Source organism: Benincasa hispida, chromosome 1 (genome assembly GCF_009727055.1).
Source record: "Benincasa hispida cultivar B227 chromosome 1, ASM972705v1, whole genome shotgun sequence".
Taxonomy (NCBI): domain Eukaryota; kingdom Viridiplantae; phylum Streptophyta; class Magnoliopsida; order Cucurbitales; family Cucurbitaceae; genus Benincasa; species Benincasa hispida.
The window spans coordinates 17140970-17166260 of NC_052349.1; the positions used below are offsets into that span (position 1 = coordinate 17140970).

Below are 25291 nucleotides of genomic sequence, written 5' to 3' on the forward strand. Positions count from 1 at the left end.
GAAAACATTTTTCATTTTATACTTCAGTTATGAAAACTGAACATAACCTCCCATTTCACGCATGGTTAAAGGAGAACCCGCCTACAATTATCGTATAATTGTTTTAATTATATATAAAAATAACAACTAACTTATCATATTATATTTATAACCTACAGTTTTAATATCACATCATATGTAACATTTAAACCATAGTCCTTTTCTCCTTTACTTGATATAAATCATATTTATATCAATTTCCTCCAATTAATGTATCTCATACATCATATCAATTATATCACGTATAATTGAATCAGTTTAATTATATCATATATAATCAAATTCCCTCTTGTCAATTTAAACACTTCAAACTGACCCAAAAACTTATTCTCACCTTAAATCTATTGAGCTACCAATGGGACCTTATGAACCTGTAGCTTGAAGCTCTAACGGCATGTGAATAGCTGACTAAGCTCTTTAATCACGAGATCCACCATTCGGTAACTGTCGGGCACTCTACTAAAGACCGATAGTTACACTCTTCTCACTACAGATATATTTCTGTGTCCATCGGATATAACCAGTCAACAGTACGATAACCCTTCACAGATCGCATGTAAGTACATGCTAGGCCAATTTACCATTTTTCCCCTGTAGTTACATCTAACTCCCTAAGTACCACTGATCCCTCTAATGAACAATACATCATACTTCTACTATGAGTGGACACCTCTTGAGCCATGAGAAGGTGTGTGGCGTCACATCGTTCAAGCCTTGGAATCAACCCTTAAGGGAGCAATCTATCTACTTACCCCTGCTTCAGGGAATGAGTGAATTCCATCCTGTGTAGCTGAGTTCCCAGCTCCCCAATCAGACGAATCCCCAAAGTGGTAGGTTTGAGTCTGCAATCTGGCCATTCACACCCATGTAAATCAAAGGACTGCCCTCATAGCCAGAAGTTCCCAACTCACTCATGATTAAAGTCATGTTACCTATGGTCATCCTAAGTGAAATGAAAGTATCTGTCATGAACGGTGTTATCTAATGAGACTAAACACTTTGTGGTCCAGTTTTATGCAAACTCCTTTGTATAGGATACCCTCGCTCGCATGTCTCCACATGAATGGTCAGGATTAGACTATCTGTAGCACTTCACAACACTTGTAACTATTTATAAAGCGGCCCGTATCTATAGTATCACCAGGATAAGGTTTCCCTCCTATATCCATATACTACAGACCACTTAGGTTATCACTTAAGGCATGATCCACTTGTATGTCTCTATATACATGCTTAACTTACAACGAACATCAGGGATCAAATTAACAACAGAAAATTCAATTATATGTGATATAATTGGTTGAATTCATACACCACACCAATTATATCGCATATAATTGAATTTCCTCTTGTTAATTTGAACACTTCAAACTAACCCAAAATCTGATTCTCAACTTGAACCCATTGAGCTACCAAGGGGATCTTATGAATCTATAGTTTGAAGCTCTAACGGTACGTGAATAACTGACTAAACTCTTTAGTCATGATATCCACCATCCATTAACTGTCGGACACTCCACTAAAGACTGACAACTGTATTCTTCTCACTACATATATATTTATGTGTCCATATGACCAATCAACAGTGCGATAACTCTTCACAAATTGCTCGTAAGTATAGCTGGGCCAATTATTGTTTTTCCCCTATAGTTACATTTAACTCCTTAAGTACCACTGATTCATCTAATGAACAATAAGTCATAGTCCTACTATGACTGAGTTCTCTCTTCCAAAGAGAGGGTGTGGCCACTATGTTTGAGACCCAAAATCAGTCCTTAAGGGAGCAACTTATCTACTTACCCCTGCTTTGGGGAAGGAGTGAATTCCATCTTGTGTAACTGAATTCCTAGCTCCCCAATCAGAAAAATCCCCAAAAAGGTGGGCTTGTTGAGTTGGCAATCTGGCCATTCTCACCCATACTAATCAAAGGACCGCCCTTATAGGTAGGAGTTCCCAAAACACTCAGGATTAAGGTCATGTCACCTATGATCATTTTAGTGAGATGTAAGTCTCAATTATCAATGGCGATATATAAAGAGACTATCATCTCGCGGTTCGGTCTTATACAAACTCTTTGTATAGTACACCCCCGCTCACATGTCTCCACATGAATGGTTAGAATCAGACCATCTATAGCACTTTACAACACTTGAAAATATCTACAAAGCGGGTCGTATCCATAGTGTCACCAGGATAAGGTATCCCTCCTTTATTCGTATACTACAGACCATTTAGGTTATTACTCACATACATGCTTAAGTTATATAAAATAACCATGGATCTTAGTTTATTGGATATGAGTAAATGCAAATAAAATAACATTTATTTTATTAATAAAAATGTGCGTACAAACTGTTTACAAACTATGAGACTCCAGAAGAATTAAGACGCCAATTCCAACAATCTCCTACTTGTCCTAATGCCTTGCGAGACTAATGTACAATACATAAAACAGTACAATATACAATAAACTAGAGCATACTCTATACTCTAGTATTAGAGTGCAGCTATTGGTCTTTAGTGGAGTGACCGACAGTTAATAGATATTGAATAATTTAATTAAAAGACTTTAATTAATTATTTAAGTACCATTCGAGCTTCAATCTATAGGTCCATAAGGTCCCTCTGTCACTCAACAGAGATTATTGAGGATTAATTTTGGATTAATTTGAATTGTTCAAATTAATTGAGGAAATTAATTTATATGTGATATAATTAATATAATGTATTTGATACATTACAATATAAAGTTTATTTGGGAGGAAATAAATATTCAAATATGATTCAAATATTAATTATATGGATTAGATTCATATATTTAATTTTAATATAAATATGATTTATATTAAATATCACAAATGATTGAGTGAATTAAAAACTATAGGTTATACTGTATTTATTTTAAATTTAAATTTCAAAATTAAAGGGAACTTCCTCCCCTTAATTCTCTCAATCAGACATGTTGGTGGGGAGTGGTTTTCACGCATAATTTTTTTTTTTTTTTTGTTCCATCTTCTTCTTCACAGAGAAGAAGTGTGTGAAAGCTTCTGGTCTTTTTCCTAAAGAAAGTCCCCTCTCTCAAATTCTCTTCCTCTTTCAAAATCTCAAAGTCTACACACTCCTGAGAAATTCTCATCCCAAAAGAGAATATAGAGGTCTCAATTGTGGTGTTGCTCCTTGGATTTACTGTTCTTTGGATTGTGACTGGAAGAGGATTCATGAAGAAATTTTTTGTCTTCAAGGGTATGTATTCTTGTCTCTTTTTTCCTCTTAATGCATGCTTTAAATCTTTTTTGAAGTAATGCATATTTTGTTCTGCAATTTTGTATTCTATGAAATTAAAATTGGGTCAATCCCTACTTCTGCTACGGAACTTCGCAGTTCCTTCACAACACTGGTAGCGTAATTGAGAAGATTCAACTCATTATCCTAAGGTTGGAAGCATAGTTGAGAAGATTTAACTCATCATCCTAAGGTTGGAAGCGTAATTGAGAAGATTCAACTCATCATCCTAAGAAATCTGTTCATTCACTATGATGGTTGTACAGTAAGATGTTGTTTCTAGTCCTAGGTGAGGAAGTGTTGGTATCTTTCCAGTGTCTGTAGTATTAGATAGAGACTCGAGGTTTACTTTAAAGTTTTAACTTAGTTTGCAAGAAGCTCTTGGAACTAAACTCCAGTTTAGCATAGCTTTTCACCCTTAAATAGATGGCTGGTCAGAAAGGACCATCTAGAAATTGGAAGACATGTTACAAATACGTGTGCTATAATTCAAAGGAAGTTAGGATGCACACTTTCCTTTAATGGAGTTCGCCTAATACAATAGTTATCATTCTAGTATTGGGATGACACCTTATAAAGCTTTGTATGGAAGACCGTGTAGAACTTTTGTATGCTGGAATGAAATAGAAGAAAGAAAGTTGATCAGACCAGAGCTAATTCAAGTGACCTCAGAGCATGTTAAGTTAATCAGGTAAAATTTGAAGATAATTCGAGAATGTCGGAAAAGTTATGTAGACAAGAGACAAAGAGAATTAGAGTTTAATGTTGGAGATTAGGTCATCCTCAAGCTATCTCCATGGAAGGGGGTGTTACGTTTAAATAGAAAAAGGAAAGCTAAGTACGAAGTATACTGAACCCTATGAGATTATAGAATGAATCAGATCGAAAACTTACAGAGTAGCATTGTTTATGAAGTTGTCCAAGATACATGATGTTTTCCATTTATCCACATTGAGAAAGTATGTACTCGATCCATTCCATATTCTTCAAGCATGACCATTCTAGTTAAAGGAGAACCAGACATATGAAGAGGAATCAATTCAAGTCTTGAGGTTTGAAAAACCCTAAGTACAGTGTTCCGGATGTAGTAGAAAAAAAAGCAGTACGTGAAATGGTACTTAGACAAAAGTGTTATTTCTTGGCCATTAGATCAACAAGGTTGTGATTTAGATGGATCAAGAGAAGATTAGGTCTGTTGTGGACTCGGAAGTTCCAAAGAAGGAGAGAGAATAAAGAAAAAGCCCTTAGAATAATTTCTATTTACACTAGATTGTAACTGTAATTTAGATGTTATTGCCACTTGTAAGTAACTTACATTGAGCACTAGAATAAGTTATTAACACTTACATTCACATATCTCTATTATAAAAAGTGCTTTCTCAACATGGTAGTCATTTTAATTCGATCTTTCCACACATAATCGAAGAATGGAAAAGATTCTTCAAGGGTTTCGGGTCCCAGAAATGCATGATAAATACTGCCAAATCTTAATACCACGGAGGAAATTCAGTAAAGTAGTCCATACACAAAGTACAGTAAAGGTGTCTATAACTTCCTCACTAGAACCTAACCCTTATCCGTTAGTAGCTAGGGGAGGAAGTTAAATTAATCCTTTTTCATACATGGGCTTCTCCAGTACGAAATGAACCACTTCAAATAGGTTCATTGATTTAGCCCATAATACGATTAATCCAGCATGGGCTACATGAGCCTCTAGTAGTTTATCAGATAAATTGAGTTTTCAGGCATTCCCGCCCCACCAAGTGAAACCAATACAGGAAAGAAGAGCTGTTGAGAAACGAGACTATTCCTCTAGTGAAGGTCTTGTGGAAGAACCATGGAGAAGAGGCCACTCAGGAGACAAGGACTAGATGAAGAGTACACTTGAGGATATACAATGAAATTTTGAGAACGAAATTCTTTTAAATAGGAGGTAAATTGTAAACCCTAGAACTTAAGTACCTAAGAATCTTTAATTTGAAGTTAACTTGGATGCTTGAATGTCTTAAGATACTTAGTAAATTTAACAATTGTTGTGTACATGTAGAAGTTTAGTAAAGTAAGGAAACAATAAGGAATTTTCTAAGTGTTAAGTCTGAAAAGGCCTAAGTGAAATCATGTGTAGGAAGTTCTCGGAGATTAAGTGTTTAAAATATTTAGTGGGAAGCTAAGCATGGAACTTGATAAGAGTAGAGGAAGGTATAGCATAAGTGTGGGACTAGGCGATGGTTATAAGAACATGTGAGGGAAATAAATGTGGCTAGAAGAAATATACGAGAAGGCCACGGGAGGCCTTGAATGAGAGTCTAACATGAGGCGACGAGGGAAAGAGAGGCACTAGCTGATGATGGAAAGTCAGGCACTAGGTGATGAGGAGGTGAGGCATGAGGCAATGAGATATGGTTAGCCTTGTGCGATGAGAAGAGTCCTATGGTTGAGAGAGGCATGTAAGTGAAGGCCACTTCCCTTATGCTTTATTTGTTGAATTAATTAGGAAGAACAATTTTTTAATCTTTATTAGTGAGCTAAATGGCAGAATATTAGACTTAACACAAGGGTTAGTGGCATGAGATATCATTTTATTATGCAAATAAAGCATGCAAGGGGTAATATAAATAATAGATGTGAAGAGGAAGTCGGTTTTAGCCATTTTACTATTGTAAAGGAAAATATTTTATAGGCAATTTGAAGCTTAATCAGTGAAGAAGAAGACCTAGGGCTATAGTGGATGAATTCAAATGTATTGATGCTAAAAACTTAAGAAAATTCAAGGTTAGTCAAAATTTTAGGCTTAGTCGGGCAACCTATGAAATTTGGTGAATTTTGAGCTAATTAAAGGAATTAGAAGCTCCAATTTTGAGGCAAGTAAGTTTAAAGATTATTTAAGAGAATTATAGGAAGAAAAATCAAATTAGAATGGTTGAAATTGGTGTTTTGAGTACTGAAAGTAAGATATGAAAATTAGGTGTTAAAAAAGCAAACAGTTGGCTGAAGGTTAAAAAAGGCACGCGAGAAGTTGGGTTGTCGGTGAGGTGCCTCACGTGCATCCATCTCAGCAGCATGCCCATTATGTGGGCAACAACACCCAACTAGGCGATAAAGGCTACAGTTACTCACCCACGCTCAAGCCCGGTTGCTTGCCACGCTCAATGCCCAGATGCGTACTAACTCAGCGCCCCACGCACATTCATTGCCCAACCAACATGCGTTCGTTGCCCAGTCCGCATGCCCTCAATGCCTAACACATGCATGTGCGTGCTACTAGTCTTATCGCTCATCTAAAGCCTTGTGTGTGCGCCCAAGCACCCGTGTGCGTGTTCCAGTGCCCACATCTGGCCTAATGGTGTGCCTGTGGGCTTGAGGTTGGCCTAATCTTGAGAATTTGAAGTTGGTGAACAATTGTTAAGTCCTTCAAGAAGTATCAGGGGTTTTAAGCTATAAAGATATTTAAAAATGGACTCTAAGAAGAATGTGGAACTAAGTAAAATTAAGAAAAGAACTTAAAAGGCTAGGTTTATTTGAAGCTAATGAAGTCAAGGGTTAGCTAAAAGATATTGACCAAAGGTTACTAATTTCTACATGCCAAACAGAGGTTGGAAGAGCCTATAAATCCTTGGGAAGCTAACCAGTAACAGTGAGTGACAAATGATTTAAAATGTTTTCCTTAAATGTTTTTAATGCATGATTTTATGTGAAATAAGTTAACTCTTGACAATGTGATTTGTGAGCCATATGTTCAAATGTTTCTAAAGTATGTTAAAGCATGAATTTCTATTACATAAGATATATGCTTCAAAGTTTCCAATGATAGGTTAAGGCAAGAATTTCTCTTAAATGAGCTTTAAATGCTATCTTTCTCATGATATGTTTTAAGCATGATTTCAATGATGACAAGCATTCCTAATATGTTTCTTAAGGCCTCATGTTTATGATTATCTATTTAAAATGTTGAGTTATTTATGGAGTGCTAAATGAATTCATATTCAAGCATGATTTATAAAGGAATGTTTCATGTACCTTAATTCCTAATACTCAAGGAGATAGGTATCCAGGGAATTTATTATTTATATACATATGAAGGTCTTTGAGACCTATTTTAGCACAACTATAGGCTTTGGGTCGTGTGGCCGGTGATTAGCCTTTTGGAGGCATTTTTACGTGTACGTATGAGAGTTTTTGATGTTAAGAGTATTGAGCTTACTCTACTTCAACTAAGGTGCAAGGATACAAGTTAGAATATCTTATGAGATTTGAATAAGTTATACTAATCATAACTTGAGTTTAGTTAATTATGCTGACCCTATAAGAAAAGTTGTTAAGACGGGTCAGACGCATCTTTCTCAAAGAGTTGAGGGTGCCTCGACATACTAGAAGAGTTGTTTGACAGCCTAATCATAACTTAAGTCTAGTTGAAACTCAAACCACCAATATCTGGTGTTGGCATCGAGAAGCAAGAAGTTGTGGGTATAAGATGCCTTCCCTATTAATTGACAGTTAAGAAGCCCACTGTATATTGATATGTTTACAGTGATCCTCTTAGCTAAAGTATTTGGGGGTTACTTAGTGAGACTAAGACTACGAGTTATATAATCTAGGACAAGTGAGAGAAAAATCCATAGGTATATGATACTTAGTGGGAGACAAACTATGGGTATATGATACCCTAGTTTATTGTATTTCTCTAAAAACTAAACATTATGTTTACATATGTATGTCGCCATTGGAGTTTTAGTCAAAGTGGGAGTTTGTTGGGTTTTATGTCATAAACTCGTCGTTTGTAATCAATAAACCTATTCTATTAATCAATAAAAATGTTATTGAAGTTTAATTCAATAAAGTTGTTATTGAATATATGAATTACTCATTCCATTTTAGAAGTAATCGAAATCCAATAAACTAAGATCCATGGCTATTACATAAGTACTTGAACTTTATGTGGAGATATAAAAGTGGATCAAGTTTGAATAAATAGCCAAAATAGTCTATGGTATACAGATAAGACTGGGTACTTTATTCTGGGGACACTATCGGATGCAGCCCACTTTGTAAATGTTACAAATGTTGTAAAGTGCTACAAACAAAGTGATACTGATTCGTTCATGTAGAGACATGTGAGTGGGGGCATCCTATGCAAAGAGTTTGTATAAGATCGTACCAAGAAATAAGTCACTCTTACTTTATAATGTTGTTTACTGTTTAAGACCGACTGTTTCAAAACAATGACCTAGGTAACTTAACCTTCATCCTGAGCTAACTATGAACTCTTGTTTATTCAGGATTATCCTTAGATTTGTATGGGTGAGGGTTGGGTCAATAGCGTTGGCTCAATAAGCCTCCCATTTCAAGGGTAAGACCAGGTAGATAGTTGGGGACATAGGGTGCAAGATGAAACTCACTCCTACCCGCTTTTAGGAATAATAAAGAGGTTGTTCCCTTAAGTGCTGACTCTGAGTCTTGAATAAGGGGCTCCACCCTCTCATTGGCCTGATAAAGACTCAGTTTTGATGATTGGATCACAAACCAATTGTTCATAGAGGATCAGTGGGACTTAAGAAACAAAAGGTAATCTCAGGGGTAAAACAACCATTGACCCAGCTGTTATTACGAACAACTTGTGAAGGGTTAGCTTACTAATTATGGTTATATCGAGTGGGTACAATATATCTATAGTGAGGGAAGTGCAACTACTGGGATTTCATAGAGTGACCCAATAGTTAATGAATGGTGGTTAGTTAGGTTAAAGAGTTTAGCTGGTTAATCTCAAATCGTTGGAGCACATGATCTGTAGGTCCATTAGGTCCCCCCTACTAGCTCACAAACGGAATAAGCTTTAGAATAGCATGACGAGTGAATTCGAAACGTTCAAACTTGAATTAAGGGAATTAGTAATTATATGCGATATAATTACACATTTAATTATCAAATTAAACGAATTTGGAGAATCAATATTTAAATTTGATTTAAATATTAATTACATGAATAAGGATTCATGGTTGTGGAATTGGTGTTTGATTAATTTGATATTTGATATTAAATTAACAAAATTAATTAATTTGTTGAATTAATTATTAATTTTAATTAATTGAATTAATTTTGTTAGATAGGGGATCTCTCTATACATATAAAATCGTTTTATGGCATGATATGATCGCATAACTATAGTCGCATATCAGTTGTGCTCAATATGCGGGATTTCTGTTGGATCTGTTCTTTCGAGAAGCTTTTGGACCTAGCGAAAAGGACTTTTAGCCTTTGCACAAGTAAGCAAAGCTAAAGCTTTGCCAGAAGTAAGACGAGGAAGCGGAGTTGTCTTATAAATGGTATCTTCCCTTGACCTACTTTGATTCAAAAGAAAGGCGAAAGGTTTTTTGGCAACAAGCAAACGACTTTCTGTTAGGATTGGTGTCCTAATTCTCCCAGAGTCTCGTTGTTTTGTAAAGATACACATTGTTTGATGAATAAAATAATTGTTATTTAATTCTGGCATTTACTCATTTATAATAAACAAAGCTCCTTGGTTTTCTTATGTGAACTTAAGCATGTATATGTGATATACAAGTGGATCATCCCTTAAATGATAACCTAAATAGATCTGTAGTATAAGGATTAAGGTGGGATACCTGATCCTGGTGACACTACGGATACAACCCACTTTGTATAGGTTTGCAAGTGTTGTAAACTACTACAGATGGTAGATCCTAACTATTCATGTGGAGACGTGCGATGGGGTGTCCTATACAAAGAGTTTGTATAAGACCTGGACCACGAGATGACTAGACTCTATATATAACACCGTTGATACTAGAGACTTACATCTCACCTAAACGACCATAGGTGACATGACCTCAATCCTGAGCATTTTGGAAACTCCTGCCTTTGAGGGCGGTCCTTTGATTAGTATGGGTGAGAGTGGCCAGATTGCCAACTCAACATGCCTACCTTTTTTGGGGACTTGTCTGATCTAGAAACTGGGAACTCAATTCTCAAGATGGAATTCACTCCTTTTCCAAAACAGGGATAAGTGGAGAGATTGGTCCTTTAAGGCTGATTCCAGGGTTTGAACATAGTAGCCACAGTTTCTCTTTAGAAGAGAAGACTTAGTCATAGTAGGACTATAACTTATTTTCATTAGAGGGATCAGTGGTACTTAAGGAGTTAGATGTAACTACAGAGGCATAACGATTATTGGCCGAGCTGTACTTACGAGCGATCTGTAAAGGGTTGTCGCACTTCTAATTGGTTAAGATTGACACATAATATATCTGTGGTAAGGAGAGTTTAGCTGTCAGTCTTTAGTGGAGTGCCTGGCAGTTAACAAATGGTGGATCCCATGACTAAAGAGTTTAGTCAGTTATTCACGTACCATTGGAGCTTCGAGCTATAAGTCCATAAGGTTCCCTTGGTAGCTCAATGGATTCAGTTGAGGATCAGTTCTTGGTGTTGATTTGAAATGTTCAAATTGACAAGAGGTAATTTGATTATATATGATATGATCGGTATGATGTACGAGATACATCTAGTGGAGGATTAATGAAAATGAGATTTACATCAAATACCATGGAATAGAAAAAGAACTATGGTTTATATGTTTCATGAGATGAAATATTACAACTATAGGTATAAATATAGTATGATAAGTTGGTTATCATTTATATTTATAATAATATTAATTATTGGATAATTAAATTTTTTTCTCTAATAACCAATTGAGTGGGAGGTTATTGGTGGTTCATGGTAACCGTGAGATAAAAGGAAAATTTTTTTTCCTAATTTTAGTAAGTTTTTTTTTTAAGTTTTGCAAAAGTAGTATTGAGATTTCTCTCGGAAAAAGAATCTCATGGAACGGAAGTTGTCAAGTAAATACCGATTTACAAAGTGACAGCTTGATTTAGTAAATGATCGTGTAGTATTTTGTAAACGACAGACACTGAGCTAAACGATCGCTTAGCTTTTACTAGACGATCGCTTAGCTTTTGCTAAATAATTAGGCATCGACCTATACGATAGGTCTCAGTCATCTCCCACTTGCCCAATCGTGTACACGATCGGTGTTTCCTCTTTCATCTGCCTCATATCAAGTCCACACATAGCCCACCCGCTGAATTCTCACACCGAGAATACCAAGGTAGCCTTCTTGGTGGTATCATTCTCAACTCGACATCGTCGAGGTTCTGTGGAGGCTATTCATGACCAAGGCGATCGTAGAGGACAAATACGCGATGTTCGTGCTGCAGAGCGGTCATGTTATTCGAGCGTTCGAGGTTGCTATGTTCGAGCGTTTTTTAGCAAGGAGCGTGCAGACGAGTCGACAAACGTTCGTGGCTTTTCTCCTTGATTTCTTGTTGTTCAAGCTGTAATTTCTGTATTGATTGCATAACTATTTGTTTCTGTATACGACTGTAATTGTAATGTTCATACATGATTGTAATTTGAAATGATCTATTCCGCTGCTCATGGAAATCCTCATATTCGATTTTCTTCACTTTCTATCATAGTTTCAAGGTTAATAAAATTTCAGTTTACCTAAAAAATTAAAAACTAAAATTTGGTTTTAGTTTTGAAAAGAATTTCAAAATTAAAACAAAAAAATGGATTTCGGAAAAATCCACTAAAAGTGGGTTTTTCCCACTTCATGAACACCTAGCTTCCACTCAAAATCCACCTAAATTGGTGAAGTGGGTGGTGACTTCATTTGATGAAGGTTCTCAACATGCTGAAGATGAATAAAACTCACAAGATTGAGCTAAGAAATGGGCATGGAAAGGCTGAGTTTTTTTTTTTAAAAAAAAAAAAAAAAAAATTAGATATTGAAGAAGGAGTTCTTCAAGTTTCTACAAAAAGTTCTTTCTCCTCTCAATCTCCCTAGATTCAGCTCATTTGGAGTCCCACAACTCAGTCTAAGGTCCAAGAGAATAGTAGGGAAGATCTATTGGTAGTCTACACCTTGTAGCTGAGGAGATTGCAGTTGATTTCATGGATTGAACTCTTCAAAAGGTGAGTTATTATGAAACCCTCTTGATATTCGATGAACATGTTTGATTTAATGCTAAAATTGATGAATTAGAGTACTTAATGATCCTGAATTCTTCCGTTAATTGTTTGCTACTTACAACACTATCCTCAATCTTTTCAACAAGAGAGAATTACGCAAGTTGGTAATACTGCCAATAGAAAACCAACTTGCACCCGCCCATAGTGAAAATAGAAGGTTCGTCCTCGAGGTATCATCCAGTTGAAGTTTTAAGATTAGTGGAACACAAAAGTTTGGAAGCTCTAACCACTTGAGGGGTTTTGCAGGAAGTAGAGAGATGGATATACGAGGATTATCATTGAATTCATCAAGAGACCACCATGTGAGGAATGCAGAGGTGAACATGAAGGGCAGTGCTTGAGGAGGTACAAGTTATGCTATAATTGCCATAAAACTGGGCACATTTGTAAGGAATTCCCTCGACTACTGCAAGAGGATGAAGAAGTCATTCAAAGTGGGATGTTCTCATGTCACTATCCAATAAGAGGAAGGGGTTGCCAAAGAAGTTACTGGTAGTCTGAAAAAGTTTGTTATGAGAAATAGAGAGAAGTTTAGTTGTAATTATACTTTTACCTTTTGGGATCTTGTAAAGTTGGAAGATATGAATAAATACAAAGTTAAGTTTGTTACAACATCTTGACTGCTGCTAATGTCATTAAAAAGAATCTACACATTCTCTCATAAGATTCCAAGACAATTTAGGAATCCTTACTAATCTTAGTTGAATTTTGAGGACGAAATTCTTTTAAGAGGGTGGTAGTTTGTAAGCCCTCGATCTCTAAGCTTAGGTTTTCACTAAAAAAACACTTGAGCCAAGATGTTAAGGTGGGACATATGCTGTGGAGGGTAAGAATTTGGCTAAGTGTTCAAACTATGCTTTAAAGGAAGCAGTGGTACTTAGAAAAATTTTTAAGTGTTGAGACCATGCGATTGAACTTAGGAGTGAAGTACGCATGGGAATAGAGGAGAAAGAGGAGAAAGAGGAGAAAATTTTGGTTAAGTATTAGTAGAAGAAGATTGGAGGGGAAGGGTTGAACGCATAGTCCACTAGAGAAGTGGATATCTAACTAAGTATTAGTAGGAAAGAAGTAGGGTTCAACATTAATAGCGTAGCTGAGAAGATTCAACTCATCGTTCTAATGTTGGTAGCGTAATTAAGAAGATTCAACTCATCATTCTAAGGTTGGAAGTGTATTTGAGAAGATTTAACTCATCATCCTAAGGTTAGCAGTGTAGTTGAGAAGATTAAACTCATCATCCTAAAGTTGGAAGCGTAGTTGAGGAGATTCAACTTATCATCCTAAGGTTGGAAGCATGGTTGAGAAGTTGGACTCAAAATCTTGTAGACGAAGGAAACATTTATCAAAAGAACTTATGTTACTTCTTGGAAGCATTGGACACAACTTTTGGTCAAGGAAAGTGTTGGGAATGTCCTAAACTCACAATTCGTAAATATTGTTAACATATTATATTTATCAATAAAAGTATTATTGAGTATTTTTTCAATAAATTGTTATTGATATTGCATTCTATTATAAACACCCAATAAACGAATCCATGACTATAATATGAATACTTTAACTTTACGGCAACATAAAAGAGGATCAAGTTTTAGTATATAGCCAAAATGGTCTATAAGTATATGGATGAGATTGGGTACCTCATCCTAGTGACACTATTAGATGCGGCCTATTTTGTATATTGATATAAATGATGTGATCCCAAAATCATTCATGTGAAGACATGTGAGTGGAGGCATCCTATGCAATGAGTTTTCATAAGACCGAACCTCGAAATAGTCACTTTTCTTTATAATGACCGTTTACTATAAAACTGACTATTTCAAATTTTATGACCTAAGGTAACTCGATCTTAATCCTGAGCTAACTATCGCAACAAAAAGATCAAACTGAGAATTTTCCCGTAAGGGAATAAAAAAAGAAAAAAAAAAGGGAAAAATAAGTAAATAAAAATGACGTAGAAGAGCCCAGATTCCAAATGAATGAAAACGTGACTGAATCCTACATAGGTGAGAGTAGTCCATCAGCACTGCTCAATAAGCCTCCCATTTTAGGGATAAGATCGGATAGATAGCTGGAGAGATAGTTCTGCAAGATAAAATTCACTCCTATCCCACTTAGTGTCAGCAGATAGGTTGTTCTCTTAAGCACTGATTTCTGGTCTTGAACAATGGGCCCTGCCCTCTCATGATCGAGAGGGACATGGTTTATAAGTTAGACTATAAACCATGGTTCAATAGAGGATTAGTGGGAGTTTAAGGAGCAAGATGTATTTACAGGGGTAAAACGGTAATTTTGACCTAACTGAAAATACGAACAATCTATGAAGGATTGACTTACTGATTATGGTTAAAATGGACAAAAATATATCTACAGTGAGGAGAGTGCAACTATCGAGCCATAGTGGTGTGTCTTGGTAGTTAACGAATATTGATTAATTTGGTTTAAAAAAGTTTAGCCAATTAATCTCAAATCATTGGAGCTCATGATTTGTAGGTCCATAAGGTCTCTCTACTAGTTTGTAAAATTATATCTTCAATTAGTGAATTGAGCCGATTTGAAATGTTCAAAATTGAAATTTAGGGTTCTTGAATTTGAAGTGTGCAAATTCAACTAGGGTTTTAATGAATTGTATTTGTACAATTAAAACGTTTAATTTTGTAGAAATTAAACAAAATTGGAGAGATTGAAATATTTAAATATTGAATTGCATGAATAGGATTCATGTATAAATTAAGTGTTTGATTAATTTAATATTTGATATTAAATTATTATATATTTAATTAATTTAAATAAATTGTTTTCAATTCTAAAAATCAAATTCATATTTGATTTTAATATTAATTTTAGTCTCAATGGAATTTAGATTAAAACTCTTTAAAAAAAAAAAAAAATTGAAAAGCAAAAATTGGAAAATTCCACTATTGAGAGGAGTTTTCCAATTTTGCATCTTCAAATGGAGTGTTTTCCTCCAAGCCAAACACCTAGCCCATTAAACTTTAGCTCCTTGAGGTGTCAATGAGTTGAAGTTGAAGAATTTGCATGTTCTTCATGGTTAAATAAGCTAAGAATTTTGTGGGCAAGTGGATGGTTTTAGTTCTTGCTGAAATTCTACTATTCTCTCTAACAACCCTCCTCATCCCTTAACAAATTGACCTCAATTTGAGATTTCACCTCTTAATCCAAGTTAGAGGATAGTAGAGAAGTCCTCTTAGTGGTCTACTAAACATTTGGATGTTGATCTCGTGTTGAGGAGTAAGGATTTGAAGAGTTACATCAAAGGTAGTACTCTCATGCAACCCTATTTTATGACAGTTTCATTGCATGCTTTAAGACTCAAATTAAATGTAATTAAAGTACTTATTGATTATGATTTCTTTCGTTGTATGTCAGCTTTATCTATCAGAAAGGATCACTTGGACGCATGGTTGGACCAATCTGGACGCCTAGGGTCGAGTTGGACGCATAGGTCACTATATTGGACACATGGTGGATCATCTTGGGAATATGACTAGGAGAGATTGGTCTTGAACACATCAATGAAGGAAGGATGCATTGGATATCACATTGGATGCATAGTACGAGTACTTTTGGGCACATGGTTGATAAAGGGATGATAATTTGGATAAGTGTTGGACCAAACATATGTAGGTTCAACTCATCAAAGTGAGTAAATTCATAGAAAGACAATGTTGGATATATGAAAGGGTATTTTGAACGCCTAGAAGGTTATTTGAACTCTATCTTGGACACATGAGAAACATAAACAAAGCATGAAACAACTACTTTTAGAAGAGTTGCACTAAGCAACCCTAGGAAGACTTCTTGGATGCATGCTTTGAGGAAAATGATAATATTTGGGTGTATACTAGGAGAATGATGGGAGCTTGGACACATATTTTGAGGTATGACACTAGATATCAATACTAAACAAGAGAAGGGAAGGTCATCTTGGATGCATGACCCTAAGAAGTTAATTTTGAAACACCTTGGACATATAGAAGACATCTTGGAAGCGTAAGAGAACTATGCTTGGATGCATACTTGAGAAATAAGGAGGGTGAATGAGTTTGGACACTTAGGAAATTAATCAAGTGAAAAATCATGCTATGAGAAAGAGACAAAAACCTAAGAAAGAAAAAGAACAAGTTTGGCGCATAGTATGGTCCATGCATCCAACACAAGTATGTTGGATGTATGGTGAAGGTGAAGCCACAAAGGTTGGAGTTGGAAGTAGGAGGTGGCGAAAGAAGAAGAAAGGTTGGCTAAGTATAGAAGAAGGTGGTGGACTTCGAGATGAGGAACTATTAGGAGCTGAAACTTAGATGCATGAGTTGGTGCATGCAATTGAGATGGTCAACTCAAAGGTGAGAATACATAAGAAGTTGACATTTAGACAAAATTTTAATAGACGATGTCAAACAAAGAGGTGAGCTGGGGATGACAAGGATGCTTTGGAAAAGCCTACAAATACCAAGAGAAAGAGGCCATTTACTTCATAATTTCATAAACTCTTAAAGAAAACTCGAAAGGGATGTGTGAGAGGAAGAACTTAGGAAGTTAAGATGAGAAAAAGAAGGTCAACTATCGCCAAAGAGAAGGTCAACTGTCGCCAACATCGTTTGTTAACATGTTATGTGCCCAACTAGAATCTGAGATGCGTTCAACAAGCTAAGTATGAGCTGAGAAATACCAACTATGTGCCCAACTGAAGGAGGATGTGCCCAACAAGACAAGCTATGCACCCAACTAATCTGAGGAAAGGTAAGCTTGCGCACACTGCTGTCTTGGGTTAATCAAAAGCCTAATTTTGCATCTATTGGAGTTGGTAAGATAAATGTAAGGCCAATAAGGTATACTAACGTTATTTTTAGCCCTAATTTTGGATTCTAAGCTAAACTTGGACAAATTCAGGGGAAGTTGTTGTTTGGAGGAAACTAGGAATCCAAGAAGAGACTAGGAAGCTAAGGAGGCTTGAAGAAGAAGAATCCTTGGTGGTGAACAGTGGGTGGTTTTATTGTCAACTGTTTTAACCTATAATCTATGTATATGCTATTATAGTGTGTATGTTTGAGGAAAAACTTTGGCATGATTTATTTTACACGTTTCAGTTGAAAAATATTTTCCATCCTTGAATATTCAAGAAAACATGTTTTACAATGGAATTTATCTACTGTTTCCACATGATTTCTTGAAAATAACGATTTGAATTAAAATATCTAGACTTAGTTGGAAAACTCGAATTTATAGTGGTTTTGATGGAAATGGATTTCAATACACTACAATGTAAAAATGGTTTTCAAACTGTGTACCCTGAAATAAGGATTTCCTATACTCAAGGACAAAGAGAAGGTATATGGGAAATCCAGGGCTTCCGATACTTAAGGAGATTAAGGTATCGAGGAAGTATAGTACATGTCTTTGGGACCCACCTTGGCACACACATAGGCTTTGGGCCGTATGCATGGGTGTATAACCCTTTGAGGATAAGACTGTTTGCACGTAGATCAAGACATTAACGTTGGTGTCGTGGGTCCATTATACTCCAACTAAGGTTTGAGTACAAGGTTTGTTGTGGTTTTTCATATCCTATATGGGGTTTATGTGGATTTTATTCTCGAATATGTTTAAGTTACGATCATGTCATTTCACTTTTTGCCATGTCTTATATGTTGATGCTTGTGTTTTGGAACTTATCTGGCTATTTCAATACATGGTTGTTGTTTTAATTAAAAATGATTTTATAAAATATTTCCAAAGAAAACCTATGTTCGTATTAAATTCACCATTCACTAGGCTTCCCAGCTCATGTTTTCCAAATATTTTATTCCCCTCCCCTAAGTAGCAAAAAGAGTTAAGTTTCATATTACTGCTAGAAGACAAGGTTTGCCACACCACACCTCAGGATTAGTCTTATTTTATTTCCAAGTGTCAGTTTGAAGAGTTTAGGAATTTTGAAGTGAGGGTTGGAGTCTGTAAAACAATTTGTATGGACATTGAGTATGTTGTAATAAAATAACTTATTCTTAGTAAGTTATCTACTTAAAATGTAAAAGTGATAGGCAAAGCAAGTCAAAGGGGCAGTAAGTATCCCAAAAGAGTGGTGTTAATTGTCCTCACACCTCCTTTTAGGTGAAAAAGGTAAATCTGGGAGGGAGTGTGACACAATATTTGGTTACCAACAAAATTTCATCCCAATATCAAGACTTTGGCATAATCTAAGTATTGTCTCAAATCAAAATATAGGCACACTCCAAGCATCCACCAAATCAAAGTTGGAGGAAAGAGATATACGAAGTCAAATTTCTACTTTAAATTCATATGAAGAATTAAGTATATTCCAAATCTTAAAAAATTGATTGTTAGAATTTGGGATACTACTCAAAAATTCAATTTGCAACTAAAGTGGAGCATAAATTCTAATTTAGTTCAAATTAAAGTTTACTCACAAATAAGTAAGTGAGTAAAATTCATCTTTTATTTACTTGGCGTAAAAACGTATCAAGCAAAGGAAATTCAAATCAAAACTTTGAGCTAAATTCATATTTTTTATCAAAAGATGCTTCAAGAGGAGTCAAAATCATACTTTGATTTCGAATTATATTTTTTGAGATTCACCCACCATATAAACATGCATAAATCTTGAAAAAGGGGATATTTATTGAATGAGAAATTTTGGCTAATCACAAGTTGCCTCATCATCAACGAAAGCCCCAACCCATTGTGGAAATTATAAGTTGGATCAGGCCGAGTAACTAAAGTCGCTCGGACCCAACCCAATTGAAGTCCATGGTGAAAATTTGGGTCAAATTAAAGATTGGGCTCAAGCCAATATTTGGGCCCAAGCCCACTAAAACCCATGGAAATCGTCTATAAAAAGAGGTCCTGACCTTTCATTTGAAGGGAGGTTGGATACATTGACAACGAAGTGCTAAAGCTCTAAAGATTTCAAGACTCGAAAGCTCTAATCGACCTCAAGATTATAACCTTCTGAAAATTGAAGACTTAAAAGAATAAAACTTCCTTAGATTCCAGAAGGCTAAAGCACTTATCGATCTCAAGTTTACTACTTCCTGGAGGTTGGAAGAACTGAACGCCAAAGCTCTCTAAAAATCTGAAGTTCCAAAGACTGAAGCTCTGAAGACTTGAAGAATATAACTCCTTTCAAGTTTTGAAGATCTAAAAGAATACAACTCCTCTCAAGCTCTGAACACTGAGGACGTGAAGCTCTCAAACTCTAAAGACAAAAGTTTTCAAGCTCTAAACACTAAGGACATGAAGCTCTCAAATTCTAAAGACAAAAGCTCTCAAACTCTCAAGTATAAAAACTAGAAGTTTGAAGTTCAAAAGGCTGATCCAAGACGATCAACAAGCCAAAAGTCGATCCAATTCGATCAACAAGTCGAAAGCCGATCCAAGTTAATCAACAAGCCAAGGTAATGATTCCTCTGGCATTACGACCTTTACCACAACGATGCTGTCCATAGATCAAATTATTTCGTGGATTGGGCGAATAGTCCGGGAGTTAAGCTAAGAGGCGGAGCGCTGATAATAAGTCTTTCTCTCAGGAGTGGCTTGCTTTGGAGGACAAGGGGCGGCGGTCAACCATCCACTCTCGATCAGCCACACTGGGACTGAGACACGGCCCGGACTCCCACGGGGCCGTTGTTGAAGCGGGAGATGCGGGAATCTCTCCTAAGGAGCATAAGTATATAGGGCAAGATTTGAATCCTTTGGATGACTTGACTCCCAACGCGTCGACCACACGCCCGAGCATAGCCTTTCCCGCAGGAACATCCACAATCGATCCAGTGCGCTTGACAAGATCTCCTTCTTGAGGCAGCATTCATTTAAAAAACTTTACACGTGGGAAGGGCTTACTATATCGATCCTCTAATAAGATCATCAAGTCCAAAAATCGATCATTCAAGAAGATCAATAAGTTTAATATTAAATTTTATTTTTTTAGGAAAAACATCAAAGGATTATGTATTAGAGAATATATTCACTATATTAAAGAAATTAATACAAATACAAAGTTCAAATTCCATGAATCAAATTTCTCCAAAAATCTCCTTGAACAATGATAATTTTTATTTAATGAATTTTACTTTTTTAATCATTTCTCCAAAATAACATGATATTTATAAGTTAATTCATCAAATTAATCTTACCATTTTCAAGATCTTTACCTTTTTCGGTCTATCGCTCTATAACTGGTTTTCTTTCTATGTTTCTTTTTTTTTCGTACGGAGTTAATTTCCCGATAGTAATGTTGTTTGTCTAAAATTTTGAAAATAGTGAAAAATGACCCTCTATTATTGTCAAAACATACTATCTATACTTTTCCTTGCAATTTTAGAGAGCATGAAATTAAAATCATTTGTATAATAATGCTCTCACACATTAAGACTCTCCCTTCCTCACTCGTATACTAGGATTATTCCTCACTCCTTCACAAACCCTCATCACAAGAAAATTACTCTTATATATTTATTATTACAACATTATAGCAACAATAAACATAAACCAATTATCATCCCATTATCAGCTCATACACTTAGAGTAAATTGTAAAAAATATTCCCAAACTTTGTTTTTGTTTTTTTTTCAAAACTACCTTATTTTTTCCAAAATTGCGATACTACTTTTGATATTTCATAAATATTTAAAATTATTCTTGAAATAGAAAAATCATTAGAATATTGAATGAAAAGTCCACATAACCGAATGTCATTCTTTTGAACTTAATTCAAGCAAGTATCCCAGTTACCAACACGTCGATTTTCTATCAACATTTTTAAGAATTTATATTTTCAATGTAATTTTAAGATGTTTATAAAAGATTAAGAATAATACTTGTAACTTCTGAAAGAATAGACCTATTTTTCTATTAAATAATAAAGTGCATATATTTTTTTTAACAAATCAGATGTTTATTCACAAGGTACCATCTCGATTCTAAGTTAATATCCATCGTTAACTAGCAGAAACTGCACAGTTTGATGACAGAAATTAGGGAAACAATTTCAAAACACATTTTCATGACAAATTTACCACAGGGCATTGCTGGACGTACAGTTGCTGCCAACGATCCTGATAGCAGTAGTCCCAATCTTTTAACTGCGATCCCGTTTAATAATCATTTAATTTCTTTTTTTTTTAATTTTTCAAAATGAAATCTATAAATACTTATTCCATTTCAAAAGTTTTAACAGTGTTATCTACTTTCTATCAATGACTTGAAAAATCAAATCAATTTTCTAAAACTAAAAAAAGTAGTTTTTGTTTATGAAATTTAGCTAAGAATTCAAATTATTTTACCTAACTATTGTAAGAAATTGAGAGGAAATATGCTTCATTTTAAAAAATAAAAAATCAAAATCAAATAGTTATCAAATGGAACCCACATTTTTTATTTCTGGTTTGATTTTCATTACGGGAGATTGCGATTAATCAATCCCTCAAAAATGGCATAAAGATCCTTATTATCGTGGCCAAGTATCTCCTCTGCCTTCTGAAGAGTCTCCTGAAAGCACATATAACAGGATCAATCACCGTGCTATAAACAAGAAATTATCGGAAGCAACAGCCACATCTATAACTTAGACATTGTTAAAAGGAGATTAAATTATAAGAAATATCTCAAAACTTAGCCATTTATTTAAAAAATACTCATACATTTAAAAGTTGCATAGTTACTTTTCATCTTCCATAAACGTTTCAAAACTACTATTAGAGTAGAAATTCTTTAAAATCTCATACGAAAATGGGATTTGGAATGATGTAACAGTGACCTAGAACATAAATTTAGATTGTCACGCCATTTTAAGTCACAATCACACCATCAAAAGGATATCAACAGAAAAGGCAGTTTGAAAACATTCATGTCAAAGATAATAATATTGCAACTTTCAAAAAATATTGAGGTATGTTTAAAATAAAGGGCAAATTTCTTTTTTCTTTTTTTTTCCCTCTGTTTTATTTAGCCTTTCTTCTCTCATGCCTCTAATCTACCAGTTACAACCACATCGTTACCACGCAGTGTCATCTTCTAGCATGAGAGAGCGAACCTCTTTTGTTTGCTTGTGGGAATTTAGATCCTTCACATTTGCTAAAAATGCAGCAAACTGTTCATAAGACAAACGGCTCCTGAAAGGGGAGGGGAACGGGAAAACAAAAAACAAATCCTATGAGAATTCAGAAACGAAATTCCAGCAAATTGTGCTGTTGAACAGCAAGTGGTCAAAAATAGCATTATCGATCTTGTATACATTGCCACACCAGCCATTACTTACAAGCAATAGACACAAACGTTGAAGCTTAATAATACAGTATGAATACCTGACTTGTCGGAAAAACTCCTTCCCATCGACCCGAGTTCTCCCTATAAAAGATCAAACAAGAACAACCTTCATCATGGAAATACAATGATAGAGCCAATCACTGAAGCTGGAGGTTATGGTACAATATAAACTATTAGCAGCATCACAATTTAGATCACTAACTTGCAGGTTATGAATCAATATAAACTAATGCAATCAGCAAACCTTGGTTGGAGGAAATTGAGCCATAATGGCTTGAGGGAGCAGAAGAATATACTGAAGATCTATCTTCAAAAATGTTCCTGGAGGTTGAAAATGACATTGAATGTCGCCCAGGTGACACAGGTCTAGATGTTCTCATTGGGGATACTGATGCTGATAGTGAAGGAGAACCGTAGGGAGTAAACCGAGGTGTACTTGTCTGGGACGCTAACAGGAGGCCAGGCGCAATACGAGGTCGTATACCTACAAGAAAGATATTAGAATTATGTGTAGTTTTCTTTTGCTTTCTACAAAGCTCTTATAATCTTTGCAAATTAGTTCACTTTTTTTTCTATCCGTGAATGGTTGGGCTAGCTTACGTGTATCTCAAGGAACAACCCGTCTAACTCTATAACATTTGAGTGACAAAAAAAACTCATAAGATATTAAATCTTAGGTATATGGTTTTTGTGGACTAAACTCATGACCTGTTTAAGTCCTTTGCATATTAGTTCATTGATATCAATTCAACTCTGCTCAATTAATTATGGAAGCAACTAGAATCACCAATAATTAAAATCGGTAGCTGACATGTAAATTCAACTTGTACTTACTATCTCTATCTGAATCATGATCCTCTGCTAACGAACTTCCTACTTCAGAAACCTGGCTCTGAACCGATGAATATCTAGAGGGCGGCAAGGATGAAACCTCTTCTGAAAGAAATAATTTTCTGTACATGTCAAAGACAATAAGCAGGCCAAGCATTTGTCTTAAAACACAGGCATAATGCAAAATTTTTCAGAAAGAACTCTCCACAATATTGACAGTGGCAACACAAAATTCAATGACTACACGAACAAGTTTACATCAAATTACAAACAAAAAGGGTCACCCTCATCCTAATCCATTCATGAAAAGCTTAGACAAGGAACCATAAAGATATAAAGGTTAAGAAAAATGCCTTCAATTTGTGAAGCAGTAGATTCACTTGGTTGGTTCTGTATCCTAGCAACAACTTCTGGAACTTCTGTCTGCGGCATTACCAAACCCAATAACAGCACGAAGCAAAGAACACATAAATCAATGTCCACTAAACACGAAGCCTGTTTAAACTAAAGAAGCTCGACAAATCATTCAAAACTGATAAGAAATGTGCTTCTTACAGAGCTATCTCCCTCCTCTTGAAGTGATAGCATTAGCGTCTTTCTGAAAACCTCCAACTAGAAAGAGAGAGATCGTTACGCGTCCATTTTCACAAAAACAGAAAATAAAAACATCATTCACAAACTGGACATGAATTCATTAAAACGACAAATATAATCAAGCAATTTCACGCACCTTCGCAACATCTCTACTAAGCTTCATCACAGTGTTCGACAATGAGGCATTCTCTTTCTCCAAGCTCTCCTACAACACCAACACACAACGATAAAAACGAATAGAATTTCTACAATAATATTCAAACGCCTCTCAATTCCAACCTTCTTCTCCTCTGCCTGGGCGAGTTTATCAGCAATCTCAGAGAGCGAAGCGTTGAGTGATTCGATCTGGAACCGAAGGTCAGCAACGATCTCATCTTTCTCAGCAAGTTTAGAGCGGAGAACAGAGGACTCTGATTCAAGCAACGAGACACGAGTCGAAAGAGCGATAGAAGTGATTTTGCGAGCCACATCGAGCTGTTCAAAAGGATCAGAAGGCAGGACTTGCAAGACTCCGTCAGGAAGAGCGAAGCCGGAAGCGCCAGATTCTTTCCCTTGCATTTTCCAGTCTCTGTCTTTCTACGTAGTTTCTTGTAACTTCAAATCATAGCCTTCATTTGCGTTCCGGCATTGGTAGGACTGCGATTGTAGGAAAGCATAACGACGAGGAATAATCAACAGCAAGAGATTGAGAGTGGAGAAGAAAGGACAAATTGAGAAGATGAAAGAGATTGATTGAGAGAGAGAGAATTGGGGGAAAGGAGACTGGAAGGGGCTCTGAAATTGGAACGTGTGGTGTTCAACGAAGGGCCTACGATCCCATGGATAGGAAGTGCGAGTTCTTCTCATACTCACTCGCGGCGCGTGGGTCTTTTGCCTGATTTTTGAGCTATGGGTCCCCTCTGGCCTTTGCATGGCCAAGTCGTTTTCCTTGTTTCTTTGCAAAAATCTCCGATGGAATTGGAAGAGTTCGTGGAAAATGAAAAAGTATATGATTTTTTTACTTTTAGTTGTTGTAATTTTTTTTAGTCTTTCTATTTTTTAAAAATAATAATTTAGTTTTATTAGTTTCAATTTAGTCGTTGTACTTCAAGTTTGTAACGGTTCTTAAACCATAATGATTGACGATTTAGTCAATGTACTCTACAATTTGTAACAATTTAGTCGTGTTAAATTTCATCAAAATTAAATG

At 35.6% G+C, this 25291-nt stretch overlaps 1 protein-coding gene across 2 annotated transcripts; it reads right to left on the reverse strand.

Moving 5' to 3' along the window:
- Positions 1-21237: 21237 nt before the first annotated feature.
- On the reverse strand, positions 21238-24888 carry LOC120071941 (uncharacterized protein At4g15545-like). 2 transcript variants are annotated; one of them, XM_039024383.1, is made up of 10 exons: positions 24382-24888; positions 24239-24307; positions 24064-24120; positions 23862-23931; positions 23512-23613; positions 22922-23161; positions 22716-22758; positions 22445-22523; positions 21782-21900; positions 21238-21494 (listed from the first exon to the last, which is right to left on the reverse strand). In XM_039024383.1, exons 1-9 carry the CDS (start codon positions 24658-24660, stop codon positions 21808-21810), a joined length of 1032 nt encoding a protein of 343 aa, XP_038880311.1. In that variant the 5' UTR covers positions 24661-24888; the 3' UTR covers positions 21238-21494; positions 21782-21807. The 2 variants fall into 2 exon arrangements, with proteins under 2 accessions (XP_038880311.1, XP_038880309.1); XM_039024381.1 differs by lacking the exon at positions 21238-21494 and having other exon boundaries at positions 21713-21900.
- Between the last annotated feature and the right edge of the window lie 403 nt (positions 24889-25291).

Coding starts and splice junctions, on each gene's coding strand:
- LOC120071941 (XM_039024383.1), bottom strand. CDS start 24,660: ATGCAAGGGAAAGAATCTGGCGCTTCCGGCTTCGCTCTTCCTGACGGA. Junction 24,308..24,381: donor CCCAGGCAGAGGAGAAGAAG/GTTGGAATTGAG, acceptor TTGGTGTTGTAG/GAGAGCTTGGAGAAAGAGAA. Junction 22,759..22,921: donor CTCAATTTCCTCCAACCAAG/GTTTGCTGATTG, acceptor GATCTTTTATAG/GGAGAACTCGGGTCGATGGG.